Raw genomic sequence first — 21,506 nt, forward strand, 5'->3', positions numbered from 1 at the left:
TTGCCGTTGTGCAGTTAACATTATTTTACGTCTGACTGAAGTTCTGCGCAGTTCTGAAAATTGTCAATCTATTTTTAATGTTTTTTTTTCAATTGAATGTATTTAAAGTTATATGAACGGGTAAAATACTATAATATGGCAGACCAACCAGCAGTTTTATAGAAACAGGATTTTAACGGTGACGTCTGCAACATAAGCAGGCCTTCACTTAATATTAAAACAGGATAAAACAACTAATTGTGAATGTGTGATAATTTAGAGGATAATTCAATCATTATTTGTTATTGATTTTTTTTCTGAAGTTTGCTGTTCTGATTATCCTCATTCACCTGGATTTCTGAGACCTCCATGTTAGGCTATCTCTGGCAGAATGTCCCATGATCAGCTGCCAACAGACGCACTTGTCTTATTCTCCAAAGTCACATTAAAACCAAATATGGATTAATTTATAGGTCGTACAGTCTGACACATCGAAGTTGTAGTCACTTTAATAGTGATCCGTGTACAGTCTGATTAATACAAAACTAGTTTTTTACAGATGTGCTTTGCCATCAAATAGGCCTACTTTTGTATTAAATGTATCGAGGTACAACTTTTCTGTAGTTGTCTGAATGAATTAAGAATATGTTTCCTATTTAGGCAAAGTGCCAGAATTTAATCTTGAAATGTCCGATGAGAGCGCTTGTCACAGGTAGCTATATGTCGCCAATGTATAAAGGCATCAATTTACCCAGCTCCCCACGGCCGATGCGAAGGCATTCTCTAGCCCCTATGGTTCAGAACCCTCCCCGTAGGCAGTCTTCGTGGCAACGCAGTATTGGGTTCCTGGCAGCCAGGTGTGCGTAGACATTCTTTCCAGTAATTGACATTTATGGGCTCTAGAGGGTGGCGACAGGAAAGGTTTTGTATAGCGAGAATTGCAGAAGTGATGGAAATCATGAAAAGCATTTGAGATTCGAGTTGTTTGTATAGGCTACAGGTAACAAAACTCCTGTTTACTGTTCGCAAATTATTTGTAGATCTTTGGATTGACCAGTGTCTTTGAACTTTTGTTAATTCACATCTCATCTTCAGAATGTTTTAAACGTGATATAAACTAATGTCAACGTCCTAAAATTCATTCTCATTTCAAAATAATAATTCTGCTCCTTACAGCATTATTTCTCGCAGATTGTTTGCATTGTATAGTCGCAGCTGGACAGCAAGGCCATCAAAATGAATCATCTACCGTTAAACTCAAATGTCCTCTGCTCATTTTACGTCTGGCTTCCGTCATCTGGAAGAGGGTGCTTATTTCTCAGTGGAATTTCCGCTGCTACATCACGTTTTTAGTTATCATCTGCTCCGGGGATTCCTTCGTTCCAAGTGCCATCTACATTTGTTTATTTACATTAACATTATTTATATATCTTAATAGAGGTTTCTGCAAGGAATATTTCGACTCATGTTTTTTTCGCAGTGTTATTGAAAAGATTAACGATTAATCTCTGATAATAATTGAAATCTGTTGTGCTGGCTGGGATGCAAATATGAACAATTAAAAAAATTCTGATAAAGCATTTGATGTTTCTGTACATTTTCATGCATGCTAGGCCTACTCTTTTAGTGTCACTACAACATGCGGCTTTTCTGAGTTGAGGAAAGAGCTAGAACTCACTGTTTAATTCAATTTATTCTGCAGTAATCTATTTTACTGAGGTTTAATGGTGCATATTTGTTGATCTGTTTCACTTCCATTTATTTGCTTAAACCAGTACATCGAGTTTGCAGTGTCAGGTGATCCAGATACCATAAAGATCACCGCATCTCAGCAGGCTTTATATAATTCACAAATTAAAAGGAAAGAAAAAAATGCACCCCTTTACAAGCAATTAAATGCAAGCTTTTCATTGGATGTTACTGTTTCTCTTTTTCCTTAGGCAATGTTTTGCTGTCGCAGTTGCTCTGACAAACAGTCAGCTGCATATATAATTTACAAAATGTGGAATTTAACCTTGAAATGTCCCTGCTGTGCAACAAGTAATTCTGCTAAAGTGAAGTGTTTCCACATATGCAACATGTATGACCGCAAAATGAGTAATAGGTCACATAACTGACGTACTTTAAAAGTGATATATTTGCTGAATTTACTTGTCCCGTAGGGTTCTTAATACATCACTTATTTCATGGTGTATATATAGATACATTTGAAGTGGAGTGCATTGTTTTTTTAAAGCAGGGTTAGTAATATAAAAAGTACACATTAACAATTAATTTTACGGTGGGTTCAATTTCAGCATATAATTGGCTTTAAAAGGCGTTTACCTCTTAGCGTAGAAGCATAGACAAAGCGTACGCGTGACATGACATTACATTTCATTCACTTATCCAGAGACACATAGAAAAGCAATTATTATCTTATTGAATTTACGACCATAGCTATAGCCATAACAGTAACCATTCAATTATATTTATTACATAGATAATAGCATAGTGTTTATTTCTATAAACTTTGTGCAAAAGACTTAGTAGGTAAATACTGTGCATTTGTACTCGTCGTTTTTAAAGAAGTTACCCACTAGAGGGCACTATTCGTATAGGAAGAATTATTCATCTGATTTTGAGGTTGGAAGTGAGACATACAGTTATATAGAAATTATATTAAGCTGTAACATATATTTTGCATCTCTAGTTCTTTTTCTAATACTGTAGAAGAATATCCTGAGTAACTAAGGCAAATATAATTGGTTCTGGACTGCAGATACAACCAAGTATAGTATGAAAATGTTATCTTTTAAGCTTCTGTGAATTGATTATTATAGCCCCTTGTTACTTTTTAGCATACCGCTATTTTCTGATTGTAATCTGGAATTTCATTTGTAATACTTTATATAGGCCATAAAATGTGTGAACATACATTACATTTGACTTTTAAGGTGTAATAAAAGACATCATAGGTCCATAGCTTCAGCTACTCCATCAAAGTCAGGTAACTGTATTATCCCCGAAAAATAATACCTCATTAAACTAATTTAGTAACCCTTTACAGGGGTTCTTTAGCAAAAGACATTCAAATGCTCCCTTTAAAGCATTACAGGCTTTTGTATAGTTTTCACCAAAGACTCTGAGTTACAGAATGTGCCCTTTGAGGACACTCCTTTTGTGCCCACCATTCCAGTGAAGTTCAATTTTGCTCATTTTGCCTGTGTCAGATCTTTTCCTCTAACTTTGAGTCTTTGGGAAAAAATGAATAATTGCTGGAATCTCCATGTGATGTCCTCCATTCTCCAGGAGTCTTGTAGTGTGTTAGATTTGCTGTACTCTTTGGATGGCAGTCTCTTTCCTCTTAATCTCCTTGTCTGCGCTTTTGTACGACCGGTAAAATAGCCAACGCTGCCTTATTAAGGTGTCCCCCTTTTGTGAGAGGGCTTAACATCAGTTAGCTGGGTCTAGGCAGGGGGACAATAATTGCTTTTTAACTCAGCTTCACACCTTGAGTGCCTACAAAAACTCCAACTGGTTAATGCCTCCTTTCAGCGCTGCACAATCTATAATTAATTGCCAGAGGCGAAATTAATAGATGTTAATGGCCGTTTGAATCAAAAGCAAAGGGGCAAAAAGCTGCAAGTGAAAGCTATTAATTGTGCGTCGAGGGATTGGGCGGGCAGGCACCAGAGGGGCGGGGACACGGGGCTACTCCGGGACCCGAAAGGGTCTCTGGCCTGTGCGGTTCACATGGGCTTCCGCCAAGCTTACCCTGAAAGGGGCGAGCAGGGGGGCTTTTGTGACTGCCTTGAGCCAGGATTGTTCAATGTGAAAGGGGTGACATCTGTCCTGGGGTGTCTGGGACTCTGATCTACCCCCACAAGATTTAAGGTTGCGAGAGACAAAGGAGGGAAGCCATGGCACCCAGGCACACGGAACTGTGTGACAAATTTCCTGGTACTTTGCTTTGATTGGAGTCAAATGAGCATGTGCCTAACCCTGGTTGCCATCCCCGCTGCAAAAAGAGTCTCAGTTAATTTGAGGAGAACATATAGTTTTGTTCTGAAAGGTCCAAATGTCTAAGAGGAAGAGTTTAACATTTTTGGATGATACTTTTTCTGTAAGACATTTCACCGTTGATGTATTTTTTCTGGGACTTGTGAAATTAATATGTTGATTTTATTAGGGAATTTAGGTTAGAGAATGATGATTCTCTCTGTGTCTTGCAAGAGTATCATATATGTTCTTTGATTTAAAGAGCAGGGAAGCAAATCACAATGTTACCAATTATGTTTTATATTACAACGTCATTATCACATTTGCACCATAGGTCCTTTAAATGACAAAACCAACCAAGGGAGCCATGGAAGCACTAGATCTTCATATAATGTGGCGTACGTTATGTAATGAGCGAACAAAGATATAATTCATATGGCTCTGTCATCATCAGAGTCACTGAAATCATCATATTTAAAATAATTTTTTAAAATGAATCTTACAAGCATTGTGATTTACATCAATAATTTGGGTTGTCAAAGTATGAAACACTGAATTTCTTTAAAAAAAAAAAGAATCTTTGTATCTGTCTGTGAGTTGATGGAATTGGTGAGAGCTTATTAATTCATGTAATAAAAATGATGGATTTATAATAATAATAATAATAATAATAATAATAATGTTGTTTCTATTGAGTCATTGTTATGTCCCCGTATAATTAAATTGTTATTGTTGCTGTTGCTTTTGTGCTGTGCACTTTTCAACAAAAATAAAATACCCAAGTTAAATATAACAACAGATTATAGCATGGTAATAATCATTATGATGATGTATATCAAAGCTTCTGTACTGCTACTGATAATAGCAGTCTAATTCCATAATAATAATAATAATAACAATAAGCATTATTATTATTATTATTACTTAGGTTAGTATTGTTATTATTGTGTTTTATTTTTTATTTTTTAGTCTTTCAAGTTGTAGGCTCAAAATGTTAGTTGTTGCAAGATTTGCAGTATGGTTTTGCTTTCTAGTCTTTGCATGTGACCTAATCGACGCAATTATCACGGAATATAACCGCGACATTATTATTTTGTACCAAGGTGGCTATAATTGGTGCGATATGGTTGTGACTGCGCATGCTCACCACACCTCTGTGAATCGAAAGCCAAAAGCAGGTAGCCTACTGAGCTCAGTGAGTGACAGATCTTTTATCAAAAGCTCAGTGATCCTCGATCTTATTAGCGTTCAAAAATGTGTTCTGGAGATGCGACTACACCAGCGCTGTCATAGAAAGTAACATATCTGATATCTACGGTTATAACTTAACGTCGTAAAAGATTAGCTAGTTTACTATTTCATTTGAAAAGTGATACTTACAAACTTGCACGTTCTTCCTTCAAAATTTGTACGTGGTTCCAGAAATAGTTACTGCGAATTCTGACGCTGTAGCCTATACCTCGGGGAGTCTAAACGGCACTGCGTCGGGAAATTGTTCAATCAACGGCGTTCAGACGAAAGGATCGGCATCAAGTTATGGATTGCTCGGGGACTATTAAGAATAGGTTTTCGCTGCTCGGATTTTAGTGACAGAGCCGTTTTCATCGTACATCATTCTAATTTACCTGTGGTTAAATTATACACAGTAACATTTAAACATCTTATAATAGGACTGGACAAAAAATAACGTTGGAGATCATGTACCAACACAGTAAGAAATGCTTCACCATCGAATCATTGGTTGGCAAGGAAGCTAATTCCTCGACTGCAGGGGACGAACCTGTCAGACCCACAGCATTGCGATTCACGGAATCAATTCATCCTTCTCCATTTTCGACTTGCTTTCAGAACTCCGGCAGGACCTTGTACAGTAGCCCGGATATGATGTTCCCAGACCCGGGTACACACTCAACCAATTCAACTTTGTCTCTGCATCCTCTCCAGTTGCCCTCTCAGCATTTTTTTAATCCGCACCAGAGAGAGACTTTGAACTTCTACCCGTGGGTTCTTCGAAACCGATATCTTGGTCACAGGTTCCAAGGCAAGTATATATCCATTTTTCATGTTGTATGTAGGCCATCATTGACATAAATGTTGAAATGTCAGAATATGATGATGGAGATGACAGATAATTAATGATAATGGCGGTAACCGTTGTGAGGGTGACAAAGATAATATAATGCCGACAACTCAAACTAAAATAGGCTGTCATAGCGAGGCTATCGTATTACGAAACAGATTCAATAAGAAACTTATATTTACAAAATAAGATGTATGGTGGATGAAAAAGTACCCAAAGGATGGCATAGGTCTGTATGGTTTTCTCTGCATTAGTTTAAGTAGCCATAAGCGTATGAGCTTTTTCATTGTAAACATCAATCACAAATTATATGAAACAAATCGCACTGCATTCTGTGAATAATACATGCTAAACATGAGATGATATGATAATGCTGTTCGATTGAGTAATTTAAGAAACTCAAGTGTAATATGTGAATTGCTGAATATCAAAACAAAACATAGGCTATAGGCTGTATATTGTGTTATAGGCTATATAAGGCAGGCTCTCATATGTTAGACCTAGGCTTATTTGATCAACCTCACAACGTTTTTTTTTTTTTTTTTTTAATCGGCTGGTCTAACCTACTATTAAAATAGCTGCTACAATTAGCCAGGCCATAAAAGCACTGGATATTTACTCTGCATGTCAGGGGCCCAGGCCTACTTCCATGGTTAAAATGAGGGGTTAAAAATACCTTACGTTATTTGTTTACGTTAACACGCTATATATCTTAAAACTGGCAACTTTGGTGTCGGCTCAGTTTAATTTGCAGATATGTCCAGGCAATGATCCGTTTAGCATCAAAAAGGTGTCATTATAACATACAGAACTCTCACCGGTAAGTGGTCGCAAGAAAATAAATGTAATATATAATTTCTTCGGCTTGTTTTGTTGTAATTTCTAATACTTTTCAAAACCATTTTCTTGATTTGCTGGCATTCGAATAGAATTTGATGACTGGACTGTGAGGGCCATGTTTTATCTTGAAAAAATAATGGCCAAAAGTGATGATAACCTTTACAGAAGCTATTATATGCAGGCCCAATTACACAATTTTTGTAAGGCTTTGTGACTTTTGTAACTCTTTTTAAAAACCTTTCTGTCTTTATAAAAGAGAAAGTAATTTAAACTTTAGCCAGTTAAACCATGATTGTATCATGCGAGCGTATTCACGTTGGCTAAGAACTACCGGCTATAACATCTATAATTGATATATAATTGATATAAAATCATTAGGTCATTAGAGCAACTACAATTCAAAATGATGATCAACAACAACGACAACAGCAGCAACAAGAAGAACAATAATACAACAACAACTAATAATAATTAATCTCGTCCTCGCTTGTTGTTGTTGTTCTTCTTCTTCTTCTTTCTTCTTCTAGTTTATTATTATTATTATTATTATTATTATTATTATTATTATTATTATTATTCATAATGAGTCACTGTTACATGCCGGTGTTATTAAGTCCGATTTGCGTGGGTGCATCTCTGCTTGTGAACCCCAAACAAAAGTATATTTTCACCGAGCATCATAGTATCATGACAGAATATCTCTGCGAACAACAGAACACGTTTATGTTTCGTGCGTGTATTAGTGTGTATTATGATTATGAATGACTGAATTTCGGTGTCCTGAGTTTAAAGAATTTTTCTTTAGGTAGACTGCAAAAAGTTTGTAGGCCTATATATTTTTGCAAATGGTTTGATGTTATTATTCGGTTATACGAATCGAATTAATTTACAAATTACACATGAACTGGAATTTAAAAAATAAAGCACAAAAAACAATCCACTGCAAAGGTTAACATGTAAATGCAAAAGTTACTTTCACTGACCGGCTGGGAAATACAAAACGTATTTTAACAGTCTGACCTGCAGTCTACTCTTCAACTATAATGTCTAAAAAATAATATTAAGCTGTTTAAATCCATTACACACACACACACATATATATATATATATATATATATATATATAGAGAGAGAGAGAGAGAGAGAGATCAATCTGTACAGAAACGTATTTGAAACATCGCACTTGTCTTTACCTTGTTATTTGACGTTAATGACTGAACAACAGGACGAAAAATCTTTGTTATTCAGATGCATGACAAAAGTATGAAATGCTCAGGATACGTAAACTGCGTGCAATTAGTTTTATACTTGTTTTCTTGTCCGTCTAAATGTAAGGCTCAAGTCAGCGCTGAACATACCTGTTAATCTCAGATTCAAGTTCAATGATGTTCCAATTTAAAGACTGGATGTGCCGTGTTCTGCAGAATACCGTATTAATATTTTAATACTTAATAATAATAATAATAATAATAATAATAATAATAATAATCTAAAAAATGTATTCAAAAAAGAAAAAAGGAACAAAGCAGTTGTGTTTCACAAAGCAGTTAGTGACAGTCTTTTTGGCAATAGACTGCTGGAAATATAATTTTATTCCTTTATTTGGGCACAGTTTCATAATTTTAACAACTGGCAGTAAAGACAGTAAGCGATTTCTCTCTGGAACGTTTTTAAGCAATGTCAGAAAATTGATGACATAATGTTTTTTTTTTCTCCCCCCTGTGCAAACGAGTACAGTAATTCTTGAATTGTTACATCTGTTACCAAAATGAGGTTCTATGATTGATAATATTTTAAGCTGCATGTTACATAGGGTTTGTAGTGTATTTATTTTGAACAAATACCTATAGATACTACGAAAGAACTAGTGAATATCATCAACCATGCTCCCTCCATTCTTTCTTAAACTTTAAACTTTCATCTGAATGCAAAAACGTAAAAATCCCCCTCCACCTCCAGGCCTTTATTTTGACCCCCGAAACACAAATGAGTTTATTCAGTGAGCTGCTCGTAATAGCCGGTGCCCATGGCAAGGGATCCTGATAACAAAGCAATTTGTTAAACCGAAGGGCTCAAGAAGTTCCCACTCCCTCTGCTCTTTGGCGAGGGGTTCGTTGGCCGTGCCTCTGAGCTGAGTCGTATCAGGTGTGCCTGGGGCAGGACCACGCTGTGCCGCGTCGCGGTCCTCCGGGGCATACGCCAGGTAATTGGTGGAAGTCAGAGGTTGTTGTTACTGTTACTCAGATCCGGGACTTAGATAAAGCCCTCTTTGTTTACTGACAGAACAGATTCACTCACTAATGGTGTCCAATAACCTTGAAAACTACTGTTTAGACAAGCCTAAATATGGCCAAGGGGATTGAGTGGGAGAGGATTACTTGTCGAAGGTGTCACTTATTGTCGAGAGAAATGCGCGTGAGGGTTTTTTAGCTCGGCCCTGCTTCCTGGACTCTTTGAAGGGCCCGCGCGTCTTCAGATCTGTCATGCAACGCAAAGTAAACAGGATCTCGGACAGACGGGTCCGATTCGTGCGTACGTTTTTCCTCTTTAATACAGTGCCTTTCTGAGCGCATGAGACTGTTGTCGTCAGGAAGCAGCCTCGGCGGAGCTTTTGACCTCAGTCACTCATCTGCGTGCCGGTCTGGGGGTTTCCTTTGAGCTGACATTTCACCTTTTGTCAAGACTCATTTGATGTCAGCGAGTCGGAGTGGTGCTATTAATGCACACAAGACATTTTATACTTTCTTATTTTCCATTACAATTCCATGCCATTTTTTGAGTTGTGTTAATAACAAGGGGCCTAACTAGCACATGTTAGTTATGGAATGCAGATAAGTCAAAATTATGTACGAGATGTACTACATTGATATTCAGCTTCCTCTTTGAACTTTCCTCAGATCTGAGCACAAAACCACCTCGGGCAATGGAGTCTCGCAGAGTCAAGTTTAAGTGCATTTTGTTTTTGCGACCAGTACCCTCCATTCATAAAGCATTGCTTTTGATACTGTCCGCAAACTGTTAGGCCAAAAGGCGTAGTGTTTAAACTGGTCAGAGGCCTAGCCTGTGCATACACCTCGTACATTGGGGAGAGTCTGGTTGTGTCTCAGGGGTGCTGGGAGAGGCACCTCCGACTTTAACGAGCAGACCAGTGAATCCATGGCTTACAAGAGCATGGACTGGCATTCCCCTTCCCACCATGCCTCACTCCTCCTATAGCAACTGAGAATTCCCCCCCTCCCCCCCCCCCACCCCCTACCCCAACACACACACACACACACACACTCTGACAAGCCTGAGCTTGCCCATGCCAGGGGAATGGTGGCACTGCCGATCCGGGTGCCATCTGGTTCTCTTTCAGCCATGTTGGGGGTGCGCTCGCTGAAGATTGGCTAGTGCCTGCTCCAGTCCAAACCCCTGGAGGGTTCCCCCAGCTCTTCGGGAGGGCTGAGCCTCTGTAAGATTTGGGACTAGGAAAGTGCTCCACTGCGCAAGTCGTCCTCGGGGAGAATTGGAGGTGACGCAACACAGCAGATGATGCCAGACCGAAAGCACATCCGTTTTCACACCGCAGCCAAGGAAAATATGCATGACGACAGATTGGAGGAGCAGGATAATAACAATAACAGAAACTACAAAATGCAAATCCATACAAGCGGCTGTTCGTAATAAGAAATAACTGGGGAAGCGGGAACAGGAATGGTTTGTTGATGTTGTACATTATCGCAGTGCACCCCGCAATTTAGATCTTTGAGTGAAATAACGATAATTTCCTCCATGGTGAGATACAGATATCACGAAAAGAAATTGCTGGTTAAATTTGTGACCAGTCAAATTTTGTTATATACGTAGACTCATTTTGGCTTTATTCTTTGCATTTGTTGATAGAGGAACGTTTGCGGGATTATTTGTTCTTGATCCTTGACCTCATAGTGTGTGCTGTTTGCATTCCTTTTCTTAAGCAGAACCACGTATCTCTCGTTTCTTCTCAGAAGTATTTGCATTGCATTGATCCCTGATGTTCAGAGGACTTTTAGCACACCAGCTGAAGACAGTTGTCAATGACAGTCCCGTGACAGAAAATATGCAGTCTTTGCCTGAGAGACAAAGTGCATTCTTCATAAGCCAGAGCCCCTTCTGTTTTGTGGCTTCTTGAAATCACGACTGGGAAGCGTTTTCATGTCGATTCTGTCAACCGTTCACGAATATGTGAGCTAATGACAACAGTAGTGTAAAAACAGTGTGTGTGTGTGTGTGTGTATACAAAAGTTAGAAAGGTAAATACCAAAAATATAACTCAGTAGCACAAAATGTAAAATGTCCTAGAAATCAAAGCTTAAACGGTTAGTAAAGCCGCATTAATATTTTAATCTAGCAATACAAGTACCTGCTTAAATCACACGTGAGTACAAGTGGTTTCTTTTCATAAGCATTCAACTTAATGCCTTATTGAAATGGGCCTTTTCAAATGGCTTGTCTGTGTAAAAAATAGACAAGTGTTTGATGCCTTTGAAGAAATCCACTGTCAGCGGACCGTAGCTTTCCAAATCTTTGTTCATCTTGTTGTGCTGTCAGATTGAACAGTTCAGTCCTCTCTGGATGCTTCCTTTGATTTGTGTCAGATCTGGAAAAGGGGAAGAAATGCCATGAGGTGTAAATGGAAAGTTTGTTTGGTTTTATAAAGATATAAGATGTTCTATAAAGATTACAATCATTAGAATGCACATTTAGAGCATTGGCTATGTCTTTGGCTCCTTAAACAGAAATGAGACAAATTCAGCAAAGCTTCATGATATGATTGAAGAGTTGAAAAGAAAATTCTGTAATATTGATGCAGGTGGCTGAGGACCTGATGCACTGGTTTGGGCTGAGAACTGAAGTGCATAAGAGGTGCTGCTGCTGTAGTCTGTCTGCTGTGGTTCAGTTTTGCAGTTTATTTCTCCTGTGCTACATTTTCAAAAAGCATAAAACTCTGGAAAAGGAACAACAATTTATTGTAACAATTAATTAATTATTTAACGGATGATTTTCGTCGATGGTAATGGTTGCTGCAATGGCAATTCATTTCCCCCCAGATTAAAAATAAATGCAAAAATACTGAAGGAAAATGAATAAGTCTGTGAAATAACAAGATGAGAGTCTGTACATAGGCTTTGTGGTCTAATTACTTTAAAATTGCGGTCACATGCATCGATTTTGCAGATGCTTCAGCCCAAAGTAACTTCCGAGTGCAATAGTGCAGATAACCAGAGTAACCACAAATGAATGATATCGTTAATCAGTTATTCTTTTTGTTTTCATCCAATGTGTTCCACATTATGCTGAAATTATCAGATTCTCTCACAGTTGCAACAGAGGCCAAATCCTTATAGCAAACAGTTTTCATGGTTCCCCGTGCCATAAATGGTTTTCTCACCTTTGCTCAAGTCCCGTGTAAGCTGAGCTGTTTACAAACCCTCAGCTGTGACAAGCATCTTAGACCAATTTTGATATTCAATGCTCGCCGAAGCCTATTCAAATCGAGCTGCAGACCCAGTATTTGCCTTGCTACCCCTTATTTGGGTCCGAGAGGCATTCGATCCGAATGTATTGTCGCTCATGTCTCATATCGTCCAGTTGGGCCTCAGCCCTTACCTCCACCCCACCGTTTCGCCCAGCTTTGCTTACACGTGACTGAGGTAACTTTTGTGCCTCATGTTCCTTTTAACGTCAGCATAATGCACTTGAGTGGTGGTCAGGCAATTTATAGATCTATTTGCTTATGTAAAATATCTCATTTTTTTACTAACGATTTTAATAAACGGACCGCGTACCAGGGACTCCAGATGTTGTCTGTGGATGGTAACATCATATTAACAATGCAACTGAAGAATACCAAAATTTTACTATTGCCTTGTGCTGAATGAATTCAGATGTAAGGACATCAAATTTCGATTTGCTTAGCTGCATATCAATTTCTTCTCGACAATTGTTTTTGCATTTGTTCCATGCTATTTACTTATGATGGCTCGCCAAACTAAACCGGACGTTATGACCTAAATGCGTAGCTAAAAAGAAACCACTTTACTATACAAATGAGTGTAAGACCTTAGTGCTCACGGTTTAGAACGTTGGCCTTACATGCCCAGTATCACCTTTGGGAATTGAATCGTTATTTTATTTATTTATTTATTTTATTATTTTGAAATTCTTACTACAGTTGGCAAACCTGACTTGTCGTGTGTGTGTGTGTGTGTGTGTATATATATATATATATATATATATATATATATATATAATTATTATTATTGTTTATTTATTTATTTCCTATGTAAAACCGATAAACTGAATTCAGAAATTACTAAATTAACTTTGGATTTATAAAAATGTGAAGCATAGAAGGTTATACCTCTATTTTGTATGTTTAACAAAATGAATGACATTGACTTTGTTGGATTTATATGTCCTCCCAAAGTAAGCAGCATTTGTTTATACTGTAACAAAACTTTGCAAGTAATTAGGCCATTCCTAAAAAAGGGGGAACAGGCATGCAACTTCATTGAAATCCATGTGAGCTGAAACAAAATGCTGAAAAAGGTTTCAAAATTTCTGTTTTAAAAACAAGTTGCATATATGTGCCATGAATGACAGTCAATAATAACCAGCTGTGGAACACCTTGTATTCTATATATAATTCTTTGGAATGTTATAATTATGGATTATAACCATAATCTCAGGTGGCACTTCAACAAGACGCCATGCTCTGTTAATGAAGAGGTGGAACGGAATGATCTGTCAAATACCATTAAAATGTCTGACATCCTTCACAATTATGAGTTATTGACACGATATAGTGGGTAGCTTTCTATGTGGCACATTGACGAGGGGATTTTCCCCCTCCAAACACTATCCTGAAGAGGCTTGTTGCCACCTGTCTGTGGCCAATAAATCCAGTTAGTTTCACTTGTACCTTTTGGCTGTTAAAAACAACATGAGTATACTCCAGAGATGTCAATACAGTGCATGGGATTCATTTTTTATTCTGTTTGTGGTGCAGTCTAGTAATGGAATAAAAATTCTGAGCCTTAGAAATATGAATGAATTGAGAATGAATAAGGAAACCTCCATGAAAGCTAAGCTTTTTCATGCCTACTCAGATAATGGTGCTTCACATCCTTTTTGTCATCAGGAACATTAATCCACACATTTGTGCGAAAGAGTTTTTGAAGTGGATTGTTTTGGGGTACTTATCAGGAATACAAACATGAACAAATAATTTCAATGGAAATGGAGATATGAAATAAGATTATTTCGGGAATATTGGAAAATAATTTGGGGAACTTAGTCTTCTGCTACATGCACATTTAGTAAAGGATATCAATGTAAGACATGTAATCTAGATTCTTAATGGGGAAGCAGTCAATTTAATAGAAAATTGGCAATGAAAGTGGTCGTATGTATTGGATTCAGTATGTGCATACATCAGATCAGAGAAGGTACCGAATCTCAACATCTTTTTGGCTTCTAAAATTAAATTCTATTTCCTATTTTCCGGTGGTAAAGTGAGAAGCATGTCAATGATCTGTTTTTGAAACTAATCATAAAAATTACCTGAAGGCTAACTGCTGGTGAGGCTTGGCGCAGTCAGTAAGTCAATATCAGCGTGTCAGTTATCCAAAGTTTAAGAATGGAGCCAAAACGCAATATGATTGGTGGAACATGTGCGGAACAAGAACTGTGTAACCATGCCAGTACAAACACAAACCAGCAGAATCAGCCATATGGAATGTTGCTGAAGCTGCCTGTGCTGATCAGTGAAAAATTCAAGGTCTTTTTCTTGTGAAGTGCCCAATTCAGAAGTGGCATAATTCACCCAAAACTAAGATCACAGGTGACATGTCTGTTGTCACATATAACTTCCTCCTCCCATGTGCTTAGTGTAGTTTTGTTGCTCCCAGTTACACCCTTTCCACCCCACTCCCCCCCCCCCCCCCCCCCACACACAACACACAAATGCACACATACATAAATACACATGCATGCACACACACACACACACACACACACACAGATATACAAACGCACTTGCAGGCACACACAAACACAAGTGTTGCCACACACTCACACATACACACACTCATGCACACATACACAAACACACACGCACTCGCGCACACATATATACACACACACGTAAACACACACGCACACACACAAACACAGTCGCAGGGCGATTCCTTCATTCCTACCTGTCATCTCTGACACTCCGGCTTCTCTCTCACGCCTCTCCTTGTCCCGTTCCCGCCTGCCCTCCCCAGGTGAAGACAGCAGCCCGGAGAACCTGCTCCTGCACGGGCCCTTCTCCCGCAAGCCGAAGCGCATCCGGACCGCCTTCTCGCCCTCCCAGCTCCTGCGGCTGGAGCGGGCCTTCGAGAAGAACCACTACGTGGTGGGCGCCGAGCGGAAGCAGCTGGCCAACGGACTGTGCCTGACGGAGACGCAGGTGAGGGAGAGGTGGGGTGGGCCCGGCCGACGCTCCCCGTCCCCCCTGGGCGCGGGCGCATTCCACGGGCCTGAGAAACCCGGGGCCCAGCGGGATGCGCGCTCGCCCTGGATGTGAGTCATCCCGCGTAGCGTCCGCTCCACGGAGCACAGGGCGCTCTTAAAAGCAGGTTTCATGGAACAGAGGAAGTGAGTCGCCCTAAAGAGCATCCAAGCGGAGGCAGGTGACTGTCATCAAAGGGGATTCATAATGATCTGTCATCTATTGATTCCACAGACATGTTAAGTGACGGAAAAACATGCTTACGCTAAACAACCATGATGGATCCAAACTATGGATGAAAATAAGCCACTAGCTTATTTAGCATTTTCTCAGAAACTGTTGCGAAACTTGCTCATTTATAGATAGATCATGGTGACGATGAATAAGATCACAATTTCAGACAGGGGAGAAAAGTGAGAAAAAAAGAAAATATACATATATAAGAAATATAAAAATGATATAATAATGATGAAAGATTTCTATAATAATAATAATTATTATATTATTAATTCTTGTTATTTCGTTTCATTTTTATTTTCTGCAGAATATATTGCAAAGTCTTAGGCAATAATCTTGGGCCTTAAGACTAAAAAATGTATTTCATCTTTTGCGCCATATATTCTTTGCAGCTGTGTCTGTTACTCAATCCCTGAATATTTAAGGTGCATCAGGAGTCACATGTAAGAAATGGTTCGTTCTTAATGTGGGCTTGTGTCTCTGAAACAAATCACACACACATACTGCTAATTCCAGTGAGTTAACTTAGAATCCTTAATTACCATCACAATAAATTGGCGGGTAGACGGGTGCTGTCAGGTTGTAGGTCTATGTGTGAATTTGACTCACCTATGAAACAGCCGACCACCCCTGTAATCAATTTTTCTTCAATCAAGAGGTGCATTAAAGAAATAAATATGGCAGTAATTAAAAAATATTGGGATGGCAGGTATGCCATCCAGCCAAGTTACGCCTTGGTGGGGCGTGCATATATACCATGCTCATAAAAATAAAATAACAGAGGAGTTACTTTCTTATATAATGGAATTTGGAATTACCCATCTTGGCTACATAATAGTTTTGGCTAACATCAAATTATGTCTCTGGCACAGTGACATGAAGGGCTTTTATAAATGCTTTTGGGCCCAAAAGGACTTCAAAACGATGTTAAAAATATACTGCCATTGGATCCGGAGAGAAACTGCCTCGAGATAAATGTGATTTAAAGAGTGTTTAAATCCTTCTGAAGAGCTTCTAAAATTCCCTTTTTAGCAAGTTAAGTCCTTTTGGTTCACTTTAACCACATGCATGTTCTTTGTTACCCCAAGCAGTGGGTTACTGCAATTGTTTCTTGTTTATTTTTCTTCCCAATATTTGTATATTTTCAACAACTTGAAAAAATGTAAACAAAAAGCTCAAGCTGTCTTAAGCAAACTAAGGGCAAAGTGTAGATGTACAGTATAATGTATATGTGTATATCTGTGTGTGCGGATCCTGAATGCTAAAACACTTCTCTCCCAACAGGTGAAAGTCTGGTTTCAGAACAGAAGGACCAAACACAAGAGGCAGAAGTTGGAGGAGGAGTCACCTGAGTCCCAACAAAAGAGGAAAGGTAGCCAGCATGTTAGCCGCTGGCGTGTAGCCACTCAGCAAGGTAGCCCCGAGGACATTGATGTCATATCAGAGGACTGATGACGCCTAATCGACAACCATCATAATTACTGTCTGCCAATGTTTGGCAGAATTTTAAAACAAGCATTTAAATGTAGATGTGTGTTCAGACTGCAGTGTATGACTTAACTTCACCACGCTAGACAAAGGCACTCAGCGCAAACAATGCAGGCAGGCAGGTCAAAACCACACTCTGTGGCTTGATTGACATTTAAACAATGAGAGAGAGAGGGAGAGAAAGAGAGAAAGAGAGGCTCCATACAAAATGTGGTTGGGCAGCTCAGAAAAAAGGCAGGTTACTCAATAATCTGCTGGCAACACCGAATCTGTAGTGTGCTGTTCTCTGTAGCAGCACAGGTGCAACTGTTCTGGAAAGAGACAAAGAAGCAGAGAGCCTTGCTGTGACTTTCATCGTCCGTTCAGTTGAAGTCGTCTTGCTGCCAACATGAACTCTGAGGTTATTTTACCTCACTATACTTTACACTGTCCTTGAATTAAATGTGGTTATTTTTGTTCATTCTCTGTTTAATGATGTTTTCTGTGTAACTGATAATTCATGTTAAACAAGCACAATTGTGGTCAGATGTAAGCCATTGGTAGAAGATGAAAGAATTGTAGGTGATGATGGGGTAGGACATCTGTCTTTATCATGGTAGTCTATGCAATATACAGTGAATTCAATCAAAATGTAAACATATGACAGAGGTAAATGAAAATCAGAAAAGGCATAAAATGTTGTGTAGATAAAAATGTGCTTTGAGACTATTAAAACATTTTCCTCTGTGGTCATTTCATGAAGTCATGAAGTATACTGATTTGCTATTTCTAATGACATGACATGAAAAGTCATTTTATATGCATTTGAATTATAAAAAAGAACAAAGATGAAACGACGAAAACTACGTTTTTTTGTATATGTTTTTTATTTTTATTTTTTGGCTTGAAGTGAAAATGAGTTATCAGGGTGTGTGAGGTTAATGGTACTGTAACTTAAGTTTAGTTTGAAAATTGCATTAGTGTATTTAATAACATTTTGAAGCAAACCACGCGTTATCGCAGGAAAGTACCCCCAAGACGTTATTCTGATTCCAATACATCGAGAAACAATAGTCAGACTGATAGAGCCGTTTTGTTATATAGCACTTCGCTTGGACAGCATAGGGTACATTTTTAGCATTATTTTTTAAGTAGTTTGGGCTATAGAATTTCTCATAGAATATATGCTCAAACTAAGTTAAATGACTAATTACTTTAATAACTTTGAACGAATAACGTGAGGTTTAAACGTTTCAGTATATTGTTGCATTGATACAAGTCTTCTACAGCAATACCTTTTTTATTTTACTTAGAATGAAATATACATTTCAAACGAAGTCAATAATATGTCTGAGAAGAAATGTAAAACCAAGAGAATTGTTTTCCCAATGTGCCTAAAAGCATACTTTCCGAAAGTGAAACCATGTTAAACGAACTCTACAAATACAATCTGTAAGTTATAAAAAGCACAACTTATGTACATACACATGTGATTTGTGAGTCTCCGTTATTTTTCTGTTTGGCCTGGTCGTAGAATATATTTTCTGTGTAACTATATACTTGTGTTGCTTTTTTTTTCTTTACAAAAATCGACTACATTAGAAATAGATTGTTGTCTTTGTAAGACTCATTGTGTTGAATTTTATCATTCCAAAATATGTAGTTTATTTTTCTGTGCTTTTGAATGCAGCATATAATTTCCTATACTAAGTAATTAAAATGTGAAACCAAATTAAAGTGGAATGCAATAACAGGATACTTCTTTTAGCTACACATAAATGCCTCGTTTTAATTTGATTTAAACGAACGTATAACGTTCAGTCAATAAGAATAAACAACTATCGCACATGAGCCAACACACAGATAGAATCTATTTCGTACGAAGTTGTACGAAAGAGATTATTTTTTGCAGTTTATTTTTTCATCTCATTGATGGATTTGCTGTGGGGAAGAAGTACCGCGTTGAGTCGAGCGACCATTCATAACTCTTTTAGGGTTGTGGATTTTTTTCCCCTCACCAGCCATAAATGGGCGTGTCAAAACAAAGGTAAATTAGTGCAGCAATGAGTGAAAAAAAGCGCTTAAAAACATTAACTGTAATAATAATTGGAAAAAAAAACGTAATGTATTTCTTGGCCACGCCAACATATTAAATGCACGGGGCTTCTGAGGTTTACCAAATTGCACGAAACAATTTCGACAAATTAAATTTTAAAAGTTTTAAAAAGTGAAATAAAACACATTTTAAAGTACTTCAAAAGCGACGTTGGCGAGGCACAATATTTTTTGTTGATGACGTCTTGTGGATTAATAAATAATTGTCAGTTCATAATTAACACATAAAGTCCATTTTTAACACCCCGCAGTAATACATAAAAAAAACGAAGTTCAAAATATAAACAACCACTCCTAAACTTGAAATATTTAATTGAACATTTTTTGTTGTGGACATTATTATGAGATTCCATTGAAGTTGTTTCGATGGGAAAATATTTTAGGCATAGTCTACTTCCTACATGTTCATTTTATTCACATTATATACATGTTCCACTGAATATTTTACTTCTGAGATTGTGCTGCTCTAAAACACACAGTTCACAATTTTATGAAATGGGTGAGACAAATGCATTATGAAGTCAGGTTATGGTAGAGCAGTAGAGAGCAGTAGAGGGCAGTGTTACTTCTGGTCAAAACAGTGAGGAGTGGGCATAAGGTGGGGGTTGCACCCCAAATGTATCATATTGTGACTCAGGCTGATTTAGCTTTTGCCGTATTCTGAGAGGAATAAGAGGACACTGATTTTTTACATTGGGTACCCGAATATCAGCAGGGTTCTTACCCTAATGCCTTATCATATTGTCTTATCCTATTTCTCTAACTTTAGGAACCTTACTCAGATATGAGAAGCATAGCAGAACCTTTCCAAAGGCATAGGTGTGCGAGAGTAAGGTAGAGAGGGAGTGAGTGGGGCGAAGTGTGTGTGTGTGTGTGTATGCACATCTACGCATGTGTGTGTGTGAGAGAGGACAGAAGTGTGATGTGTGGGATGAAAGTACTTATGTGGCTCCTTTCGCTAATGTGAGGATGACCATTGTGGCTCCTGAATCACTGTGGTTTGAACACAGCTGCTCTGTAAGCTATTTTTCCTACAGTAGCTGTTATTAATTTAATCTGCAAAGGTTATGTGGAAAAAAAGAAAACATGGCACATTCTGTGGATGCCTTGGCTACACAAGTCGCTGCACGAACAATATTAGAAACGCCAATTTGGGGTCTTTTTTCCCTTGAGAGTTTGGGACAGAATTGTACATTTAAAGCAGAATTTGGATTAAATTCTTTATCACACACACACTCACGCACACAGACACACACACGCACACACAATCTGTTACAGTCTCTTTAGCTAGTTTACCATGTGTTGAAATGAAAGCCTCTAAGTTTCACACTTTTAAATATACTACCCACGTCAAAAAAAAAAAAAAGTAAATAAAATGGAGATAAGGAAAGAGCTCATTTTTGGATTATGTGATTGAGAGACAGAGCTACTGGTTTTACACAGAGCATAGACTGCTATACCAGCGATGAGAAAAAAGCAACAACAAGGCAAGCTTAAATGTGAATGCAGATTTCCTCTTCACACATGCTGATGCCGGCCCTAAATGGACTTACCTGTCATCACATCCTTTTGTAATGTTGGGATAAGGTGTTCCTCCTCCAACACCTGCAGGAATCCCTGATGATGGGATGCAAGAGACAGGCACACCTGATTAAAGTTCCCCTGGCCTCTACTTAGCACCATATCAGGTTTTAACCACGTTTTGTCACTGAAAAATAAAAAAAATAAAAATGAGGTGCTCATGCAAAACCTGTGAAAAATCTTATAACATTTCCATCCATAGGCAGTTGGAAACACAGAAGCCATTCCAGCAGCGTTTATATCAGTCCAAAGTAGACTTTAACACTGAATTAACATTTTCCAGTGTAATGCCACGGGTATTCACAAAATTGTTTTTGTGCCTTTGCAAATAAATGTGTCCCTGGGACACATATTATTGTTGAATGGAAGCTGTTCATGCTAAGGGCAATGTTTGTGTACTTGCGAAGTCTGCATCGTGGCCTAAAGATGTCTGTAAATCGATCCAGACCGAGTGAAATATTTCCTCATTCCATTGCAGGCTCAACTGCTTGAACAAAAATCTCTGGTGCCATTCCTGTACCTCTTCATTTGTCACACATTCTTTAGCGTTAGAGTAGGAAAGGGGATAAGGCAATTACAGCCATCACAGGTGAGAATGTAGGACAGGAAGCCAAGTCAAAACACTGTCTAAATGAATGAGGAGGGGAGAGGTGGTCTGCGATATGGGGGCACAGCAAGGATGTAACTTTAGTTTGAACATTGCGGG

General features: G+C 38.3%; 1 protein-coding gene across 1 annotated transcript; it reads left to right on the plus strand.

The window, feature by feature from the left end:
• The first annotated feature begins 5,101 nt into the window (after positions 1-5,101).
• On the plus strand, positions 5,102-18,661 carry emx3 (empty spiracles homeobox 3). The gene is made up of 3 exons (XM_035408476.1): positions 5,102-6,001; positions 15,174-15,358; positions 16,922-18,661. Exons 1-3 carry the CDS (start codon positions 5,659-5,661, stop codon positions 17,087-17,089), a joined length of 696 nt encoding a protein of 231 aa, XP_035264367.1. The 5' UTR covers positions 5,102-5,658; the 3' UTR covers positions 17,090-18,661.
• The last annotated feature ends 2,845 nt before the right edge of the window (positions 18,662-21,506 follow it).

The sequence above is a fragment of the Anguilla anguilla genome, chromosome 3 (genome assembly GCF_013347855.1).
Source record: "Anguilla anguilla isolate fAngAng1 chromosome 3, fAngAng1.pri, whole genome shotgun sequence".
NCBI lineage: Eukaryota > Metazoa > Chordata > Actinopteri > Anguilliformes > Anguillidae > Anguilla > Anguilla anguilla.